Source organism: Paroedura picta, chromosome 4 (assembly GCF_049243985.1).
Source record: "Paroedura picta isolate Pp20150507F chromosome 4, Ppicta_v3.0, whole genome shotgun sequence".
NCBI lineage: Eukaryota > Metazoa > Chordata > Lepidosauria > Squamata > Gekkonidae > Paroedura > Paroedura picta.
In genome coordinates this window covers 41011769-41032045 of record NC_135372.1, presented here as the reverse complement: position 1 = coordinate 41032045, position 20277 = coordinate 41011769, and the positions used below count along the sequence as shown (strand labels likewise).

At 45.6% G+C, this 20277-nt stretch overlaps 1 protein-coding gene across 8 annotated transcripts; it reads right to left on the bottom strand.

The window, feature by feature from the left end:
* Positions 1-646: 646 nt before the first annotated feature.
* On the bottom strand, positions 647-19867 carry NPL (N-acetylneuraminate pyruvate lyase). Of its 8 annotated transcripts, none has more exons than XM_077332604.1 (12): positions 19714-19865; positions 18733-18841; positions 16420-16493; positions 15082-15169; positions 11082-11139; positions 9398-9473; positions 7907-7999; positions 6637-6785; positions 5026-5072; positions 2954-3038; positions 2355-2394; positions 647-1219 (listed from the first exon to the last, which is right to left on the bottom strand). In XM_077332604.1, exons 2-12 carry the CDS (start codon positions 18795-18797, stop codon positions 1068-1070), a joined length of 927 nt encoding a protein of 308 aa, XP_077188719.1. In that variant the 5' UTR covers positions 18798-18841; positions 19714-19865; the 3' UTR covers positions 647-1067. The 8 variants fall into 8 exon arrangements, with proteins under 8 accessions (XP_077188719.1, XP_077188716.1, XP_077188720.1 ...); XM_077332601.1 differs by having other exon boundaries at positions 18733-18837; positions 19714-19853; XM_077332605.1 differs by having other exon boundaries at positions 18733-18891; positions 19714-19804.
* Positions 19868-20277: the final 410 nt, after the last annotated feature.

The window sequence follows — 20277 nt, the reverse complement described above, 5'->3', positions numbered from 1 at the left end:
GAAGTGCCTCTGCTTGGCATTCAGGAAGTCTCAGGTTCACCCCCCAGCATCTCCAGTTAAAAAGGACTCGGTTAAAAAGATTGAGACCTTGGAAAGCTGCTATCAGTCTGAATAGACAACACTGACCTTGATGGATTGAGAATCTGATTCAGTAGAAGGCAGCTTCTTGTGTGTTCTTTCGCCCTACCCTCCCACAAGCACTCCACACCTTAAATCGGCAGTCAGCGTTCATTAGCCGGGGAAGATTTGTTTTACTTTAGTCCACACTATCTTTGGGAGCCTCTTGTGGTGCAGGGTGGTAAGGCAGCAGACATGCTGTCTGAAGCTCTGACCATGAGGCTGGGAGTTTGATCCCAGCAGCTGCCTCAGGGTTGACTCAGCCTTCCATCCTTCCGAGGTTGGTAAAATGAGTGCCCAGATTGGGGGGGGGGGGTAAAACAGTAATGACTGGGGAAGGGAATGGCAAACCACTCCGTATTGAGTCTGCCAATAAAACACTGGAGGGCGTCACCTCAAGGGTCAGGCATGACTCGGTGCTTGCACAGGGGATACCTTTACCTTTTATCATCTTTGAGAACTCAGATGTTGTACTTGGATCCTAAAATGTTCAGGAAGACACAACATGCCTTGCAAGTCCAGGCACAAGTCAAGAGACTGTCCATTTTTATTGGAGCTTTGTAAATACAAAGCAAGATTAAGGCTTACAAAATCTAATTACATTTATATTGCACAACATTTTCAAATAAAAGGATCCATCCAACCTTCATGGCACCCCCCCCCCTCTTTCCACTTTGTGGAAGAACTCTAGGATTTCACAGTTGAAGGTGCTTCTTCAGAGATGTTAGTTTCTTTGCCAGAGAACTGTCTCAACCCTGGTGGGCTACAACAATCGCTGCTGCAGATTTTCTTCCTATAGCCGAGGTTAAAAGGGCGTACATTGGAATGGCCAGAATGGGAACAAATTCCTTCATGAAACTTGTTTGGTCAGTGCATCTCTCACAAATGACGTTTCAAACCATCCTGGATGACCCAGTCACATGAACCGCACTGCTGTGACCACACTGATGTTAACTGTATGGGCAGTTCTTCACGCTCTCCAATCTGGCTTTCACTTTGGCAATGAATTCCTCAGAGGCACTTGACAGCGGAAGCCGCGGAGGGCCCATTGGTATCCCTGAAACCAAGGTCATAACTGCTTTGGTCTGTGCGACACCGAAGCCTAGCCAAAAATAAACACAAACATGATGTCATTAAAGACAATTCCTTCATGATACGACTCCCTCCTCTATATCCTCATCGTCACACACAAAGGCTACGTCATCCCGCTATGCAAGTGGGAGCCAGAAAGGCGTGTTGGGACAGCGGCCAAATGGCTCACACTCTGACACTCTTTACTGCAGCAGCAACCCCATCCCCTTTTCCTTCCATTGACTTGGCATTTCTGAAGAAGAAGAGTTGGTTCTTATATGCCGCTTTTCTCTACCCGAAGGAGGCTCAAAGCGGCTTACAGACACCTTCCCTTTCCTCTCCCCACAACAGACACCCTGTGAGGTGGGTGAGGCTGAGAGCGCCCTGATATCACTGCTCGGTCAGAACAGCTTTATCAGTGCTGCGGTGGAGGAGTGCAGAATCTAACCCGCATGCCAGATTAGAAGTCCGCATTCCTAACCACTACACCAAACTGGCTCTCGAGGCAAGATGAATTTTGCTTTTATGGAATGCTTTTCAGTGCTGAAAACGCTTCATGTACTTCGTAATTCCAACAACCAATCCGCGAGGTAGGGCATCATTACCATGCAGGGGGCTGAGAGATGGTGACCGACACTAAACCAACACAGCATCTCTGGCTGTGGGGCCAGAATGTCCAGCAGTCAAGCAGAGCTAGCCATGAGTCTACCACCTGACCTGAGGGCTATCCAAAGAAGTGGAAGAAGGATACATGATGCAATAAATCTCTTTTCAAAGCTATTTTTAACATACTGGAACAGACAGTAGCTTGACGGTTGAAGAAATTTACGCCATTTTTATGTTTAGAGTGTTGCTAAATATGTAGCTGATGCACCACTGTTTAAATGCTTCAGAGATACCAAATAATAGATGCAGTTGGACAAGGGTCAGAAAAAAAACCAGAAAGGAGGAAAAAACAGCAACCAGAAGAAAATATTAAAGGGGAACTTTAAAAGGATAAAAAGAAATACTTGACGGAAGCCCAAACAGGACATCTTTAACCAGGAAGTGTCTTAGTTGATGGAAACCCAAGAATTTGAAGGAATGCTTCTGAATTCCAATCCGCATTATAATATTTGAGACATGCAGAAAGGGCAAAGAAGAAGAAAATGTACAATAGCACCTACCTTGCGCAATCACAAAGCCGAGGAATTCCTGAATAGAGAACTAAAAAAAAAAAAAGAGGGAGAGAGAACAACTTAGGAAGATTTATATTGCTGTACTACAATATGTTCCATCTCTTTAATCCCACAGAGGAGATGGGAGAAACATTAGATAAGCATGTCCTTTTTCAAAAGCTGGCATCTCAGTAGTCCCACAAAGGAGACAGAACTGGATCTAGTGCCTTCAACTCCACATGAAACAGATTTTCAATGTTTTAAAATGCACAGGTGCCTGTGGCAACCAGCCCAGAGCAGGCAGCTCTCATCCAGTGAGTCAAGGGTAGTCAAACTGTGGTCCTCCTGATGTTCATGGACTACAATCCATGATGCTGGCAGGGGCTCATGGGAATTGTAGTCCATGAACGTCTGGAGGACCACAGATTGACTATATCTGCAGTGAGTGATATGTGCCTGTTTTCACAAGCTGATTGCCCCTAGCTTATCGGGGTACATTTATGGAGTTATGTCCTATGGGGACAGAGTCTTACATTCATTTCAAACACACGATCAGAGGCAAAACAAAGCCCCCGTCATAATAAGCTTCACACATAAACATTATATACCTGATATTTTTGTGCTAAGAAGTGATCTCCGTTGCTGAAAGCTTCCAGCAGTAAGTTACTTGCCTTGCCCAGGTAATTATATGTGCTGCAAACAAAATACAGGCAGAAAAACACAGTTAGGGGATGCATTGGCATTCTCACAGCAGTTAAATTAGACCAACCGAGGACAGCAATTTTGAACTTATCTCCCTATACTGAGTGGATAATTAAATAGATAACACCCCCCATATTTTCCCTTTATTTGCTCCTGCTCACAGGCGTTCAAGTCTGAGCATCCAGTTACTAAAGAAGAAGAGCTGTTTTATTGTACCCCGGGTTTTACTACTCAAAGGAGTCTCAATGCAGCTTACAATCGCCTACCCCTCCTCTCCCCACAACAGACACCCTATGAAGTAGGTGAGGCTGAAAGAGCTCTGAGAGAACAGTGACTGGCCCCAAGTCACAAGTGGGGAACCAAACCGGGTTCTCCAGATGAGAAGCCTCTGTTCATAAGCAGTATACCACACTGGCTTCATCTCAGCCGACACTAGAGAACCAGCCCCTCACGTGCTACCCCTGTTATTACAGTCTCTGGAAAATCTGCATATTCCGTGTAGCTGACAAGAAATGTGCGTCCTTCAGGATCTTTGCACTGGTGAGCTCTCTGCCTAAGACATCCCCGCACCATCCAAATTATGCAGCCCATCAACTGCACTTCAGCATTAGCTGTTTCTGTGGTGCTGATCGTCCATCCGCATTGGATTTGATGGGGGCAGGAGGAGAAATGGATGCTTAAAAAAAAATGTGGCCACGTGCATCTTCCAGCATAGAAGGAGTGAAGTGTAAAACTATCAAAAACTAAATTAAATCAAACAAAAGCTCACAACACAGAGGTTCACAGTGTACGTGTGTGTGCCTTGCTGTGCTCCTTGAAGCATTTCTTTTTTTTTTAAAGTGAGATGGTTTGTGCAATATAGGGTAGTCTGAAAAGGGAGGAAATCATTTCTACCCATCAGTATTGGCACATACCTGGGGTGTCTTCAGCTAGAGTTAAACCCTGTCTGAACATCTGGGCTTGCAACAGATTGGGCTACCTGACTGAAATGTAGGTACTAACTTAGGAGCAGTTCTTACACTAATCTTCCTGAAGCCAGTTCAGGCAGAAGAGTTCAGGGGAAACTCTGAACCCTGATGAACAGATACATGCAAAACATCCTTGAGCCACAATGTTCCTTACCCCAAAGGTGGGCTACTGGAGAAGAGGGACAACAGGAAATGTTTCCAGTTTATCAGATAAGGGTAGACAGAAAAGACATGCTGTGGTTGAAAATATTTCTAAAACTCTGGACAAAAGACCCGACAGCCCCAGTAAGCTCAGAGTTTTGGGCATCAGTGTTTAAATTTCTCAGGAAACCTTTCTGCCAAAGAAAATTTCATTTGAATGCTATATCAGTGGTACATATCTCTATCTAAATTAGCTAATGGGGATGGGCTGGGTATGTGGAGCCACCAATGGAAAATTTATACAGATCTGGTGGGAGTGTATGAATGCAGCACAGTTCTGGAATATGAGCGCTACAGGTATATATAAAGGTATAAAGAGAGATACTCTAAAGGGGGGGGGGTTATTCTTGTTAGATCATCTAGAATTCCCTTCTAAAGATGTTCATGAATTTGTCCTCAATGCCATAACAGCAAGGTTAATTTTTTGTTCAACCTGGAAGAAGAACAGACCCCCCCCAAAAAAAAGAGAAACGACTAAAAAAAATTAAGAATGTATTCATTTATATAAACTAACCTGTCTGCTATGTAGCCAAATGTCCAATGAAATTTGAAAAATGCAACGCTTTCCTATATAAAAATTAATTCCAAGCTTGTTTTATGGAGATTTGTGGTTCATGCTGTACTGTACTGTAAAGCTTTATATATGCATTTATATGTGCATTTTTTAAAAAATCAAAAATAGATCTGCAGTCAGGCAGACTCCAGGACAATCAAAACAGGATTTGGCAAATGAAACACAGGGGATTCGACCCAGCAAACCAAAGCAGCATTTTTTATCCCACAAACAGAGGACAGAAAGAGAGACTGACCTGCCAACGGCCCCGTCTGCTCCCATTATCAGTGCGCTTAGGAGTTGCTAGGGAGGGAAAGTGTTTTTCTCTTAAATTTCCATAATAAAAACAGGAGTCCCATGGCACCTTACAAGACTGCATTCATTCCAGCAGCATAAGCTTTTGTGAGTCACAGCTCATTTTGCCAGCAGAACAGTGGGAGAGCCTTTCTCAGCCTCAGGGGAAGGAAAAAAGATATACCAATCATGGCAAGACTTGCCACATGTAGAAGAGGTGAGGAAATGCAGAGACTGAAGGGGCGGGATGGCCGGCAGCTTGCCTGTGCAGTGCTTCCTACACTCAGGGTTCCCTCCCCGCTTCTGCCATGGCAGCTATTTATCCTTTCCCACCCCCACCAGTTGCTTGGGCTCCCACCCAAAGGCTCTTCTCCCAGTCATTCATCTGTATGCTAAAGCTCCCCAAGGTTTCCCAGGGTTAGCACAGGCTGTCAAGTAAATAATAAATCAAATCTTTATTTTTATAGCCCACCCTTCCTAGATAGTTCAGGGCAGGTAACAACAGGAGTTAATACAATCACAGAGTCGTAGAACTGGAAAGGGGCCACACAGCCATTGAGTCCAACCTCTTGCTCAATGCAGGATCAGTAAAGCATTGATGATGAGTATCTGTCCAGCTGCTGCTTAAAGACTGCCAGTGAGGGGGAGCTCACCACCTCCTTAAGTAGTTGATTTCACTGCTGAACTACTCTGACTGTGAAATTATTTTCCTGATATCCAGCTGGTATCATTCTAAACGATCAGACCAGGGAAACAATGATCACCACTATGGGGGTCAGAAAGCGAATTTCCTCCAGACCAGAACTGACCAGAGATTCTGGGTTTTTTTTGGGGGGGGGGCGGAGAGCATCATCTGGGCATGGAATTGGAGTCACTGTGGTTGGGCAGGTAGTTGTGAATTTCCTTCATTCTACAGACGGTTAAGACTAGATGACCCTGGAGGTCTCTTCCAACTCTATCATTCTATAAAGTTTAAACCCATGACTGTGGGTCCTAAACTCTGCTGCTAACAGGAATCAGTCCAAATAACCAGTTACTAAAGACCTGTTTTTTTAACCCCGGTTTTTACTACTCAAACGAGTCTCAAAGTGACTTACACTTGCCTACCCTTCCTCTCCCCACAACTGACACCCTGTGAGGTAGTGGGGGTTGAGAGAGCTCTGAGAGAACTGTGACCCAAGGTCACCCAGCATGTTGCACATGATGGAGTGGGGACTCCAACCTGGTTCTCCATATTAGAGGCTGCTGCTCTTAACCCCTGCACCAAGCTGGCTCTCAGTACCATTGGCTTGGGTCCACTCAAGCGCTTCTACAGTTTGAAGGATTTCTACCCATGAAAGTGTGTCTTCCTTGCCTTCCCCTTCCCGCTGAAGCCCAAAATGTCACCTTAATTGTGGTGGGGAAGTGTGGGGCTGTAGCAGGAGAATGATGAGAATGGCATAATCCAGAGGCAGAAATCCTTCTGCCTGCAGACACATAGCAGTGGATTCCAAACCAGTGCTTTGGAACTTGTCCTTTAAGTAGCTGCCTTACAGTTCTATAACAGGGAAGTTGTGGAATAGAAACCCCTTACCTCATCCACACCATACAGAAGCACCAACGGGCCTTGGTTGTTTTTCTTGACACACCGTCCAAAGTCAAGGAGGTCTTTGTCACTGAACTTCACGCCCTGAAAGGTAGGGATCTGCTCTATCATCCCATCTAGTAGCTCTTCAACACAAACTGCAGAGAGAGAGAGAGAGAGAGAGAGAGAGAGAGAGAGAACACGGCCGTGTGAGTCACCGATTTTCAAGTCTTCTTGGGCAAGTTTTAACACTAGATTTAGTATTTATGAAAAAGCAGTTGGTTCTTATATGTCACTTTTCTCTACTAGAAAGAGTCTCAAAGCAGCTTACAGTCGCCTTCCCTTTCCTCACCCCACAACAGACACCCTGTGAGGGAGGTGAGGCTGCGAGAGCCCTGATATTACTGCTCAGAACAGATTTATCAGTGCTGTGGCCAGTCCAAGGTCACCCAGCTGGTTGGATGTGCGGGAGTGCGGAATCAAACCCAGCTCACCAGATTAGAAGTCCACACTCCTAACCACTACACCAAGCTGGCTCTCTACCAAGCTGTTTATGATGCTGGCAGCAGCAGGGCATGGTACAGGTTGTCATTCTAACCCATGGTGTACTGCAATCAGTCTCTGATTTCAGAGCAGTAATTGTGTTGGAATAATGCCCAGGATTGTGTTGGAATAATGCCCTTCCATGATGAAGAAATATGGAATTATTGGTAATATAGGTCGAGAGACAATTAATTGTTCCAATGAAGAAACTCCACAAACTATAGCAAAGTGAAGCAGTGGACAGAAAAAGAAGGGCTGTGTTTTTGGTAGCCCGCTTTTCACTATCCAAAGGAGTCCTAAAGTGGCTTACAATTACCATTCCCTTCCTCTCCCCACAAAAGACTCTCTCACTGTGAGAGAGGTGGGACTGAGAGAGCTCAGAGAGAACTGTGCCTGGCCCAAGGTCACCCAGCTGGCTGCATGTGGAGGAGTGGGGAATCAAACCCCGTGTTCCAGATTAGAGCCCGCTGCTCTTAACCACTACTTAACCACAAGTTGGCTCTCAGAGACACATGGGGGATGTCCAGCAGAATTTTCAACAGGATTATTTGGTGGAAGCCATGACCTCTGAAGCGGTCCAAAATTATTGCACACCTGGTTTCAAATTTCCCAAAGTGGCCATAGGTTAACATGCTTGGAAACCCTGAGCCAGGCTTTTCTCTTAGATGAAATAAGCAATAATTGCTTAGATGAAATGAGCAATAATCCATCTCTTAGATGGATAAGCAAGGCTTACTTTTTATTCCAGTCAGGGGAGGAATGTGGTAATAATAAAATGGGATGCTGGGAGCTTCAGAGGCAACGTCCCGCAAGAAGGCAACAAGCCCATCTAAAGAGAGAAAAAGAGAGGTGAAGCAAAGAAAGTAACTGGAAACTTCTGCTTTCCTGCCTACAAGGCTGCATGATTCTGCACCCACACAAAACCAAAGTTCTAGCCCAGGGACCTGAATCCCACAGCCTGTTTAAGCAAGCTGCCTCAGTCACGACCACCATACCTGCTTTATGCTTTCCCTGTCATTCGAGAGGAAGGACAAAGACGGCAGCGAAGGATTACCCCTTGGGAACTGAAAACCTCCTTCAGCTACCTTTCTGGTTTTTGAGGTTTTTCTTGCACACTCCCTTCCAGCACATCTTATCATACATGCCCAAAACTGCTTCTTGGGGTTTTTTTTCAAAGTCAAAACCAAGACTCTCACAAAGACTCTCACATCCTCAACACTATTTCGCTCCCCTTATATATTTGGGAAACATCCTCCTGGGAGGAGACTGTCCAGGGTCTCTGTCCGTCCAGATCCACCCTGATTGGCCCTCCCCCTCCAGCTCCTACCCTCCCTCCTTGCCTGCTAGAAGCCTTGTGGGTGCGGCCTCCGTTGTCGCCCATGAGGAGAGAGACAGCGACAGGGCTTTGTGGCCTGCAGGTACGCTCCTGCTGGGAGGGAGCCAGGGGCGAAGTTTGGAGCCTCCCTGCGGGACACAAAGCCCTGTCACCGCCGGTGGGGGTCCTTACCACTCCCTTTAGCCTGTTTTGCGGGCCCAAAGGAGCAGCAGCCACCCTCTCACGCCCTCCTGCCTGACGCCCCTTTCAAAGCCCATTTTTAAAATGGGCTTTGATACTAGTTATACAATATTCAGCCCAGGCAAGCTCAATCCCATCAGATCTCAGAAGCTAAGTGGGGTCAGCCCTGGCTAGCACCTGGAAGGGTGACCCCTGAAGAATACCAGAGCCATGACATGGGGGCAGGCAACAGCAAAGCCAGACAATCTGAGGATCTCCTGGCTACATTGCACACATGCCATATGATAAAAAGAATCAGAGTCTTGGAGTCAGAAGGCACCTCCAGGGACATCTACTCCAACCCCTACACAATGCAAGAAACTCACAACTACCTACCCACAGTGACCCCAATTCCATGCGCAGATGATGGACCCCCCCCAAGAAAACCTGAATCTCCAAATAAATAAATAAATAGCAGCTTTCCCACACCTTATAGAATACACACAGCATGCTCAGCAATTCCAGTTTGGCAATGTAGGTTTTGAAGCTCCTTCCAACATCCCACAAGAAGTATTAATTCCACAGCACTTAGCAGAAACTGGCTATACATCTTGACAGCTGCACACATCCATGCTGCTTTAACACTGCAGCCCCAGCTACACAGACCCACACAGTGGGATGCAAGAGGAAAATAGCTAGTGGGATCCAGCAGCCAATGAGGAGCTTACTAACCTTTGTTCACCTGTTTGAAGAAGGACGGGGCAATGACAGCTATGCCATCTGCTCCTATTTCGGCAGCATGCTTTGCCTGGAAAGGGAGACATATCAGGAGTCATAGGCAGCCAAGTGTATTGATTCAGACAATCATTGTCAGGTGAGTCATAGAAGAAGGGAATACAAAACAGATGCAATATTAGCTTGTGCTAAATTAAATACTTCTAAATGTGAGAATGTGCAAGCATTTAAGTAACACAGAACACTTCATCAAAAAAAAAACTCTTGTATTATTCTTTATACAGATAGGTGTTTCTGCATGATTAATTAATAGATTATCTATTTCCTATATATGACCCCCAGCTTAACTCAGGGATTCCCAACCGTGGTCTTTCCTCTCCTGCCTAAATGGACTTGGCCACAAGCTAGGAAACTGGCTGCCTCCACCCAGAGGGCTTGGTAGGTATGCCGGGGGTATAAAAATCAAAGGAGGGGGGTCGTCAGTTGTGGCATGGCATGTGGCATGGAGGATTCGGTCTGTCTTCCCAGCTCTTGCCCTTTTTTCTGGCCTACATGAGTCAAAGCCGCCATAGTAGTAACAAAGGGGGGAGGGGGGAGGGATTCAAAGGAAGGTGAAGGATGAGGATGGCTTTGTCACTTCTAGGGGGTGTGGCAAGGAAGCGTGGCCAGCTGACATCACTTCCAGGGGTCCTCAATGCCTAAAAATATATTTCAGGGGTTCCTCCACAGTTAAAAGGTTGAAAAAGAGTTGTAAGAGTTTGACAAAAATCAAGGAAAGCATTCTGTAAGAATCAATTGGCTACACTCTGTAAGACTATGTGATGCAAGGGGGACAGCGCTACTGTGGCTGCAACAGTCACACAGAAGAGGGGATTTTTATAGCAGCAGTTTCTTACCACTGCATTTATCTATGCCTTTTTTATGCCACTATTAAGGTAGAGAAAGCTCACCTTTATTATATATGGCCATCTTTTGTCTCCTCTCTTAGAAAATAAAAAAGAAATCCAAACAAGACAACAAAAAAGGAAATCTGTCCCACCCTTTCTCCCAGGAGTCCAAAGCTAGCTTTTTTCCTTACTTGTTAAGCACAGGACCTTTTCGGTCCTGGCCCCAACTTGGTGGAATGAGCTCCAGGAAGAGCGGAGGGCCCTGCCGGAGTTACCAGCTTTCCACATGGCCTGCAAAACTGCAGGGCTCTTCCGCCAGGCATATGGTTGAGGCCAGGGCAGAGTCCCAGCATTCCAAGGTCCATCAGACCAGCTCCCACTCTAACTGGAAGAGGGTGTGGCCTCTAGCTGAACAAGGTGGGTTAGAACTGAATATAGAGAATGTGACCACTGCTGCCTTGTTGTTTTATTATTTAATTGGGTAAATTATGGGGTTTTATTGTATTTTAATGTTTTATCATGTGAACTGCCACAAGACCTGTCAGGGAACGGTGGCATATAAATTTATAAATAAATAAGCCATTTAAGACAACTGGTACCTATTGAGATGAATCACGCAAACCAGCTGAAAGGCATGCAGATCGTGGCACTGTGAATGACATGATCACTCCCCTCCTTTCATTATTTTGCTCCCTGTGGAAAAGAACTCCTACTCCATAGAAGAATGCAGCTTGCATTCGAGATAAATACAGCCTCAACAAGAACCGAAAATAAAATAAAGCAAACACACCCACCAATCCCTTCGATTCTGGCAAACTCAATGCCCCCACGTGAATGATGATTTGATCCAGCCTACAAGAAAGGGAAAACAGCTTTAAGTTTTTATATTGGGGCTGGGAAAGAGAGGAGATGAAAGGAGTAAGACTGACGCGTTGTGCGCCAACATGCGTTTTGCATCCTCCATCTGACAGCGTGTACACGACACAGGAATTCCCTGATTATCAAGGCTAACTACAGCAAGTGTCACCATATTTCCTTCTTTTTAAAAAGTACTACTGCAAGAAAGGGTGGCTGCAAAAGAAAGAGGAGGGGCGAAGGGAGCCATCCCTTTCTTCACTACAATCTATCCCTCCCGCTACATATCCCAAGAACAAGCAGTCCTTTGAAACTACGCAGGGGGGAGGGGGAAGAAGAATGCTTCTTTGGTATCCTGCTTTTCACGACTCGAAGGAGTCCCAAAGTGTCTTACAAGCACCATTCCCTTCCTCTTCTGGCAACAGAAAGCCTGTGAAGTAGTGTGGAGCTGAGAGAGCTCTGAGGGAACTGCTCTATGAGAACAGCTCTAAGCAAACCAAGAGTAGCCCAAGATGGAAAATAGAGCATGGTTGTTATCAAGTTCTGGCTTCACATGTATTTCAGATCTGACCCTGACAGTCTAATTTCCCTTATGCCAGCTGAACATGAATAATGTATATGGATAAGAGACACTGAGGGAAAATTAAATCTATAGGAATTTCTTCAGACTCCCTGTACCTGATACCTGAAAAGGATGCATTTGATTTAACTGAACGCAGACTGCTAGACATAGAACTGCAGGAACATAGCAGTAAAGCTAGAAATACCTGCTCTCCAATGAGCTTGGGGATCTCTCCAAGTTCTCAGTCCCTAGCTGCATATTTCTATCATCTAACCATCCCGCAACAGTGTAGAGCACTTACGCTAGCTAGAACTAATGCTCTACCTTGTGCTGTGCTATATGGGAGATTTCAACAGCTATGCTTTGCCCCTGCGGACAATGCTGTATTAGCAGTGGTTCCCAACTCCCAGTCCGGAGACCAGTTCGTGGATCAGTCGGTACCGGGCCGTGGCTCCTCCTCGTCCTCCTCCCCGGCTGCTGCCTCGGGGTCTGCCCTGCCACTCTGCCGCCATCTCACCTTTGGTGCTCTCCAGCAGCCACCATGGCTGGGGCTCCCCCTTGGTGTGGCACTGTGCAGCTGCTGCTGGCATCAACCCACTGCGGGCGGCGGGAAATCAGGGGTGCCGGCAGGAAAGCAAGCGGAGCAGGGGCTCAGGTGGTGGCAGCGACGTTCCTCGGCAAAGGACTACCCCCCTCAGGCCTCAGTAAAATTGTCAAGGGTTGACCGGTCCCCAGTGATAAAAAGGTTGGGGACCACTGCTCGATCCAAACAAAGTTTCTTAACTTGCTGCTTTGTAAAAGAGAACTGAATTCGGATGAATGTAAGAGTCAGTTTCTTTTGACAACCCAGAACCCTGATATAACTGAACTAGGGTTTCCCAGATGGGTGAATTATTTTTTACATATTTTTAAAATTTGTTAAATATTTATTGGGTGATATGACAATTTATGATTACTAGCTTCAAAGCCCGTTCATAAGAACGGACTTTGAAAGCTTCCCCCCCCCCCGGCCATGGCCGCTTCCCCCTGGCGCACCAAGCGCACCTGAAACGATCCCCGGCCCCCTCCTGGCTGCTGGCGAGCCCGCGGCTTTCTCATGGACCACAGAGCACACATGGCTCCTCGAGGCGCCAGGTGTGCTCTGCAGGCCGCAGGAAAGCCATCCCTCACCCCCTCCCCCCGGCGAGCTCGTGGCTTCCCCGCAGTCCACGGAGCACATCCGGCTCCTCAAAGAGGCGCTGGGTGTGCTCTGCAGGCCACAGTGAAGCCATCCCCGCCCCCGTCGAGGCCGCAGCTTTCCCGGGCATGTGGCCTCCTCACTGGAGGGCCCACATGGTGTCCGGGTGGTGCGGCCGGCTCCTGGAGGCGGGCGCTCCAGGGGCCGGCCCAATCTGGATGCGCCCAGCTTTGTTGACCTGAACACCACCCGGACAGGGCCACCCGGACAGGGCCACCCTTTTAACTTTAAGGGTCAATGGTTAAGATGTCCCCTTCCTCAAATGGCTAATATTGGGCTTGGAAGGAAAGCAAAGGGGAGGGGCCCAGTAGGGTGTGGACACAGCTATGCTTCCCAATCATATTCTGCATGGTTGTGTCACTTCTGGGGTTTCTCAAAGCCTGAAGAATGTTTCAGGGGTTTCTCAGTAGTTTAAAAAATTGAGAAATTGTACTAAGCCCCCACCCCTTCCCAGGTCATTCAGATGTGTTGCAATAAAGACTCAATGCACTTAGGACATCTTCACTGTGTAATACAAGAGGATTATCTCTATTGTGCTGATATGGAAATGTCAATTGAGGCAAACACTTAAACTGCAGCTCAAAGCAAAGAATGCTGTGAAATATTTAGTCCATGTTTTCAAGGGAGGTAGGCAGGGAAAGGGGAAAGAAGGGAACACGAAAATATTCTCCCACCTCATTTTCTGGATGGTTCCCAGAAACTACCATGATACTCAATGAAGGACACTTCAGATGAGTCAGTTCCACATCAATGTAATGACGTATTATAATTTAATTTATTTAAAATATTTATATCCTTCTCTTCTCTCAATCCAGTGCTCAGAGCAGCTTAAACCCAGATCAGAGTTTCATTGCCCAAAGACACCCAAAAAAGACCAAGCGGTAAACCTTCTGAGGTTGCCAGCCTGCAACCAGGTAAGATGGGCAACAGCCCATAAACTTGCATTCTCTGCTGTGGGTTTCACCTTGCGAAACTGCCTGCCTGAGGAGGTCATTTTCAGATAGGCTTTGTTCTCTCTGAACTAAGAGCCAGTTCGGTGTAGTGGTTAGGAGTGCGGACTTCTAACCTGGGGAGCCGGGTTTGATTCCTGTTCCCCAACATGCAGCCAGCTGGGTGACTTTGAGCTCACCACAGCACTGATCAAGCTGTTGTGACCGAGCAGTAATATCAGGGCCCTCTCAGCCTCACCTCCCTCACAGGGTGTCTGTTGTGGGGAGAGGAAAGGAAAGTGATTGTAAGCCGCTTTGAGACTCCTTTGGGTAGAGAAAAGCAGCATGTAAGAACCTCCTCCTCATGTAGTCAATTTCACATGTTTCCCCCACTGTCCATTTTATTTTACTATCCAAACTACATTTCTTAACATTAAAAGAGAACAGCATTCAGGTGAATTTAAGATTTGGTTTCTTTTGACATTCCAAAATCCTGTTTTAACTGAATCAGTTGCCAAGTTTTTAAAACTTGCATTGAGGTACACTGAATGTACTCTATCTCACTCTAAAGCGTGATATCTGCTTTTGCCTACTTTGTTTGTATTGCAGTAGAGCAGGCTTTCTCAACCAGGGTTTTGTAAGTCTTGGGGGGTTCTCGACAGCCCTGGAAAGGTTTTCCAAATGGGTGGGAGTTAATTTTGTATATATTTTTAAAATTTGTTAAACATTTATCGGGTGATGTGACCATATATGATCATGTCGACCCACCCTCCCCAAATGGCCTATGAAGGGCCTGGAGGGAGGGGAGGGGCTCTGGGTGGGCATGCACACAGTTATGCTTCCCAATCATATTCTGCACAATTGCACCACTTCTGGGGTTTAGCAAAGTCTGAACAGTAAAAAAAGTTAAGGCTGCAGTAGAACCTTCTGTATATCATTCCTGTTTATTGTACCTCTTTTATATATGCCAATAAAGGCTTTGTTGTTGAATTACAGAAACACTGTCTCTCTTCTTTGCCTGTGAGCAGTGTGGACAAATATATCCTAGGGTATTGTAACATCAGCAGTATTCTGATAACCCATCCCCACTCCCTCCCTCTTAAGCCCCTAAAGGAAGTCAATAGGGGATGTAGATTTGCTGACTAACTGCCCTTGCTTCAGTAAGCAATAACTTTTCATAGACATAGCTGCCTTTCCCCAGAATTACTCACTTTTCCTTCCCCTTGGCCACCCATTCCTCTGCCAGCTGCTTCCTCTCCTGAATGCTCAAGGACAGGCCTTCCCCCGTTGTGCCATTCACTGTTAACAACAGCAACAAAAGGTTTTAGAATTGAGTACACATAAAGAATGTGGAATATGTCTCTGTTTTAAAACAGGGAGGCCTGTTTCATGCCCCATTGCCATAGGAGGGACAGCCTGTGTCTAAGTCCTGGGTTGGCAGGGTGGCCCGTATCCAGGTGATGACAGCAAAAGATCAGGAGGCTGCAACAGTGTGTCAAGATAATAATTATTTTATTTTTATAGCCCACCCTTCCCAGTTGGCTCAGGGTGGGTAACAACAGATAACACAATGGACCAGAAATCACCATGCATGTAAGCTCTATACGTTAAATTCATATACAATCAACATTCTAACACAAATATTGTATTCAGTTTTTTAGAATTTTTAGTAACAATGCACAAAAAGTTACACAGTGATAATATGAATAACTTATTTCAGATGTCACACTGCTGGCCACACAAAGTTCTAGTAAACCTGTTTCGCCAGACTCCCCTTTCTTCAGTGAAGCAGGAGTCTACTCCTGCATGGCCTGAGTTGTATATTGCAATAAAGGATCAATTGTGAGCGGCAAAAAGCTCAACATGGACATTTTCCTACCTTTACCGGTCTTCTGATTTAGTCTTTAAAGGAACTGTTTGCAAATGTAGCCATGCTGCGAGAGTCCTTGTTTAAAACAGAATGTTTATGCACTACAACCTTATGGTGCCACTGTACCAACAATCATGGCTTCCCCCTGAGAATCCGCACTCAGCCAAGATGCGGAAAATTCTGTTAGAGGCCCTTAAGTCATTTAATTCCCAGGCTTGCCTTCAGAGAGGAATTGGCCATGAAGTTTGTGCTGAGTATGTGACCTGAATTGCCTGTGGTCTGTCTTCCCTGTTTCTTGGAGGAAATTAACCAGACAATTCAATAAGCCCCACTTTAATTGCTACAGAGCATGCAAAGACTGTAGCTACCTGTGGCATCTTGAACTAACTTATGGTAGCAAAAGTTCTCAAAGCAAGGCCTTATTTTGGAAAGGCTTCTGTTTCCAATAGCCTGACACATTGTAGTCACTTAGTCTTAAAATGCAAAGGGGTTTTGCCTCAATCCAGACACAAACTGAGCAGCTATTTTATAAAGTTGGTTGTTGCGAAACTCAGAAATGCTGCCTTTTTAATTATACGACTGGTCTATTTGACTATCGCTGTGCATGTTTGGATCCATACCAGTTTTCAGAGCAGAGTTAGAAAGTTGGGCACAAGTCACAAAGGACTATATCACTTACCAAATACATTCTTCACACCTTGTTCGTTTATCAGATAGTCCACGTACTGGCCAATCACGGACAGGTTGATTTCTCTAGAAGAAAAGAACGTGAGGCAGGAGAAATTATTGCATATGGAAATCTTGGCATTTTGTTGTTCATACAAAGAACTTGTATAGGTGGGGAAAGGTCAGATTAGAAGTTTTATGATGAATCAATAATTGGACTAGATTGTGCTTTGATTACGGGAAATATTTTGTTAAATTTCCCACTGTCTGCCATCTCACATCTACTTAAAGCCAAGTTTTTCATAAAACTCATGGCACAACCTCTCACTTCTAACCTACCTGTAGCCTATGAACATGTAACATGTCTCTTTGCTACAGAGTAAATACCCTTAGCAACATAAAAGTGTGGTTCCATGAAGTTCCATGTCTGAAGCCAAAAAGTTCTGCCATCTGCAAGGGGACAGAATACCCATTCTGTCTAGCTGTCTTCTAACCAGCCACAGCAGGGCCTCTTGACAGTGGGCTACAAGCAACCCAAGGGTGTGTATGGGGGACTCTTGTTTCAATGCCCTTTGGGACACTCCCGTGACCCACAGAGATTTTGTGATTTTCTGCCTCTTTTAAGAGTGATGACACAGGCACAGAAGAAGCTGCAGGGCAAGGCATTATTGCTTCACATTCTCCGACTCTGAGGTAATATTTATCCCTGTGTCTGTCCCCTTGCTTACTAAAGCAACCTAGATAATCTATAAAGACAGAATGTATTTGTTTACGGGGGCATCAAGAGACTCATGTTATGGAGGGCAATGATAGTTTTACTCTAAAGAAGAAGCAATAATTGTGTGGATGGCCAACAGCACTGCTATTTCAACACAACTTTATGGTTCTTCCCTCCCAGCAAATACTGGATTGTACTTTTCTCAGTTCAACTCATGACTTCCATTTCTTGTGTTGAGCCAGACTTCAGGAAACAGAGGTCTAGAGCGCAGAAATCTATTATAAATACGAAGGTCAACCTACATGGGCTGACTTCACTCCTACATAGTCTGCTTGTCTTTGTTTATTGTCAAAGAACTCCCAAGGCCTATTAATTGGTTTAAAATAGACAAAGAAAAGAGCCTCTTGTGGCGCAGAGTGGTAAGGCAGCAGACATACAGTCTGAAAGCTTTGCCCATGAGGCTGGGAGTTCAATCCCAGCAGCCGGCTCAAGGTTGACTCAGCCTTCCATCCTTCCGAGGTCAGTAAAATGAGTACCCAGCTTGCTGGGGGGTAAATGGTAATGACTGGGGAAGACACTGGCAAACCACCCCGTATTGAGTCTGCCATGAAAACGCTAGAGGGCGTCACCCCAAAGGTCAGACATGATCCGGTGCTTGCAAAGGGGATACCTTTACCTTTACAAGATACCTTCACACAAGTGATAAATGATCAATGCTCAGTAACCCCAAGTATGTACTTGCTTACGAAGCACATTGCAGGAGCAGATCAAGGTCCATTTAGTTTCGCATTCCTGACTCGATAGACTGGTGTGTAGCCCAAGAAGGAACAAGGTATTCATCACATTTGAAAGCTAACTTGGTGTGGTGGTTAAGAGCCTCTAAGCTGGAAAGCTTGGTTTGATTCCCCACTCCTTCACATGCAGCCAGCTGGGTGACCTTGAGCTAATCACAGTCCTGTTAGAGTCATTCTTTCAGAGCTCTCTCAGTCCCACCTACCTCATGTCTGTTATGGAAAAAGGAAGATGATTGTAAGCCACTTGGAAATTCCTTTGGGTAGTGAAAAGCAGGGTATAAAAACTGTTCTTCTGAATTAGCACAAATAGGTAACTCAGATAAGTGAGCCAAGTTCTATAGTTCAAGGCCACATGCAAAAGCGCATGAATTGACCATAGCCACCCAGAAGCCCATTTGATTTTGTTTTCTCCTTCCTAAAAGACTGAACAGCCAAGGAAATGATAATCAGAAGACCTGGGTTTTTTTTTTTTATACTCTGCTTTTCACTACCTGAAAGATACCCAAAGTGGCTTACAAATACTTTCCCATTTATCTCCCCACAACATACACCCTATGAGTAGCAGGGGCTGAGAGAACTCTAACAGAACTGCTCTGAAAGAACTGTGACTAGCCCAGGGACACTCAGCTGGCTATGTGTGGAGGAGTGGGGGGAAAAACTTGGTTCTCCAGGTTAGAGTTCATTGCTTTTTAACCACCACACTATGATAAAACAATAATACATTTCAGTTAACAGCACAAATTAATGGAACACAAAAACAATTTGTGGGACCACCAAACCATAGTTCCCTTTTACAAACCAAGGAAATTGTTACCCATTTTGAGTCATTGGAGTGATAGTGGCGGCCACAAGGCCTCGCAGCTTCTCCTGAGGTGCCATGAAGCAGTCGTGTGGAGTCAGGAAAAAGATGGACAGAAATCTGGCTGGAACAGGAAATAAGTTTGCTTGGAGTGACCTCAGTTAATACCAAACCCTTACAAGAAAATTCCAGGACACAAAGAACTTGTTGACATCTTTCAAGAACAGTACTTGGTCTTTGCAATCCCCAACCAACGCAAGGCTTAAATCACAAGTACACAGTCCCTGCGATCTTATGCAGAGTTGTTCCAATCTAAACCCAACGATTTACAGTTTTGCATGGTTTTAATTGTAAACTGCCTTGAGAAGGGCCCTGAACAGACAAAACAGAAGCATCCTGGATAAAATAAACAACAAATAAAATTGCCCTGCAAGATTGCAATCCTAAAGATGCTTTCCTGGGAGTAAACCCCACTGAACAACCTTGGAACGCATTTCGAAGTAGACTGGCAGCTCTGAGTTACCGCGAATCATTTCGGATTCCAAACGTGTAAAGAGTTCGAGCAGAAGCCGAGCTAAAGGGCGATCCATTTCAGGCACAAGTCTCATTTTTTGGCTGCCAAGTCTTCGCAAATCGCACCAGATTTCTGACCGGCTGGAGCCGGAGAGCCTGCAGTTAGAAGGCTGTGGCTGGAGCACAAACTTCCCAAATGCTTGAATCTCAATTTGAAAAGGTTAACCCTACCGCTTGGCAGCCAATCAGCAAACACCCCCAACCCCACCCCGGACACATTTATTTAGCAGAAGCACCAAGCGTCCCATCCTTACAAAAAAAGCCAAAAGCGACCCAAAGCAGGTCTCCTCGAGAGTCACATTTAAAGCTCTGAGATCCCCTCCCCCTTTCTCCAGTCCTGCTTCCCCCTGAATCTCCCTTTCCAAAGGCAGCTCTGCCCCTATAATCGCGGCGGCGCCAAAGCAAGTTCTCCCTCTTCCTCACCCGGTCGACGCTGGGCTACTCCTGCCCTGCTGGATTCCACCCTCTCCGGCTCTGTTGCTGATTTCTAGTACGTAATCACTGAGCATGCCCAGCAGAGGCGAGCATGCTCAAACTCTCCGTGTGAAGCTGAAACAGTTTACGGCTGTTGTGGGCTTTGTCGGCTCTGACAGAAGAGGGCGGTGTGAAAAGATTTTATTGGGATGTCTTAATCAGACAGAGGCAGCATGAACCTCTAAGGTTGGCTCCTCCCCGATTGTCCGCTGAAAATTCAGGACGAGTGGACAGCATTAAAACAGTGAACGATCAAATAACTGAATTTGAAGCCTCATTTAAAAGCTTTAAAATGTAAGCCCTGGGAGATATGTAATAGTTAAAGCAATCTAACAATTAAATAATTTAATTAAAGCAACCAAAAGGAAAAACAGGTTTCCCCTTCCATAATTACCATATTATTATTTTACAAGTGCATCTATTTCTTCAAAATTCTTCAAGTTTTTTTTTTTTAATCTCTAAGGGTGTCACCTGTTTAGGGAAGTGCTGATGTCTCAGGATGACTGCATCTGG

Excerpts from the sequence above, each read along its gene's own strand:
- NPL (XM_077332600.1), bottom strand. The coding sequence starts at position 19,325 with ATGAGACTTGTGCCTGAAATGGATCGCCCTTTAGCTCGGCTTCTGCTC. Across the intron at positions 11,140-15,081 it reads GTGGCCAAGGGGAAGGAAAA|GCTGGATCAAATCATCATTC; the intron begins GTGAGTAATTCT and ends CCTTTCTTGTAG. Across the intron at positions 8,000-9,397 it reads CTTCAAACAGGTGAACAAAG|ATGGGCTTGTTGCCTTCTTG; the intron begins GTTAGTAAGCTC and ends TTCTCTCTTTAG.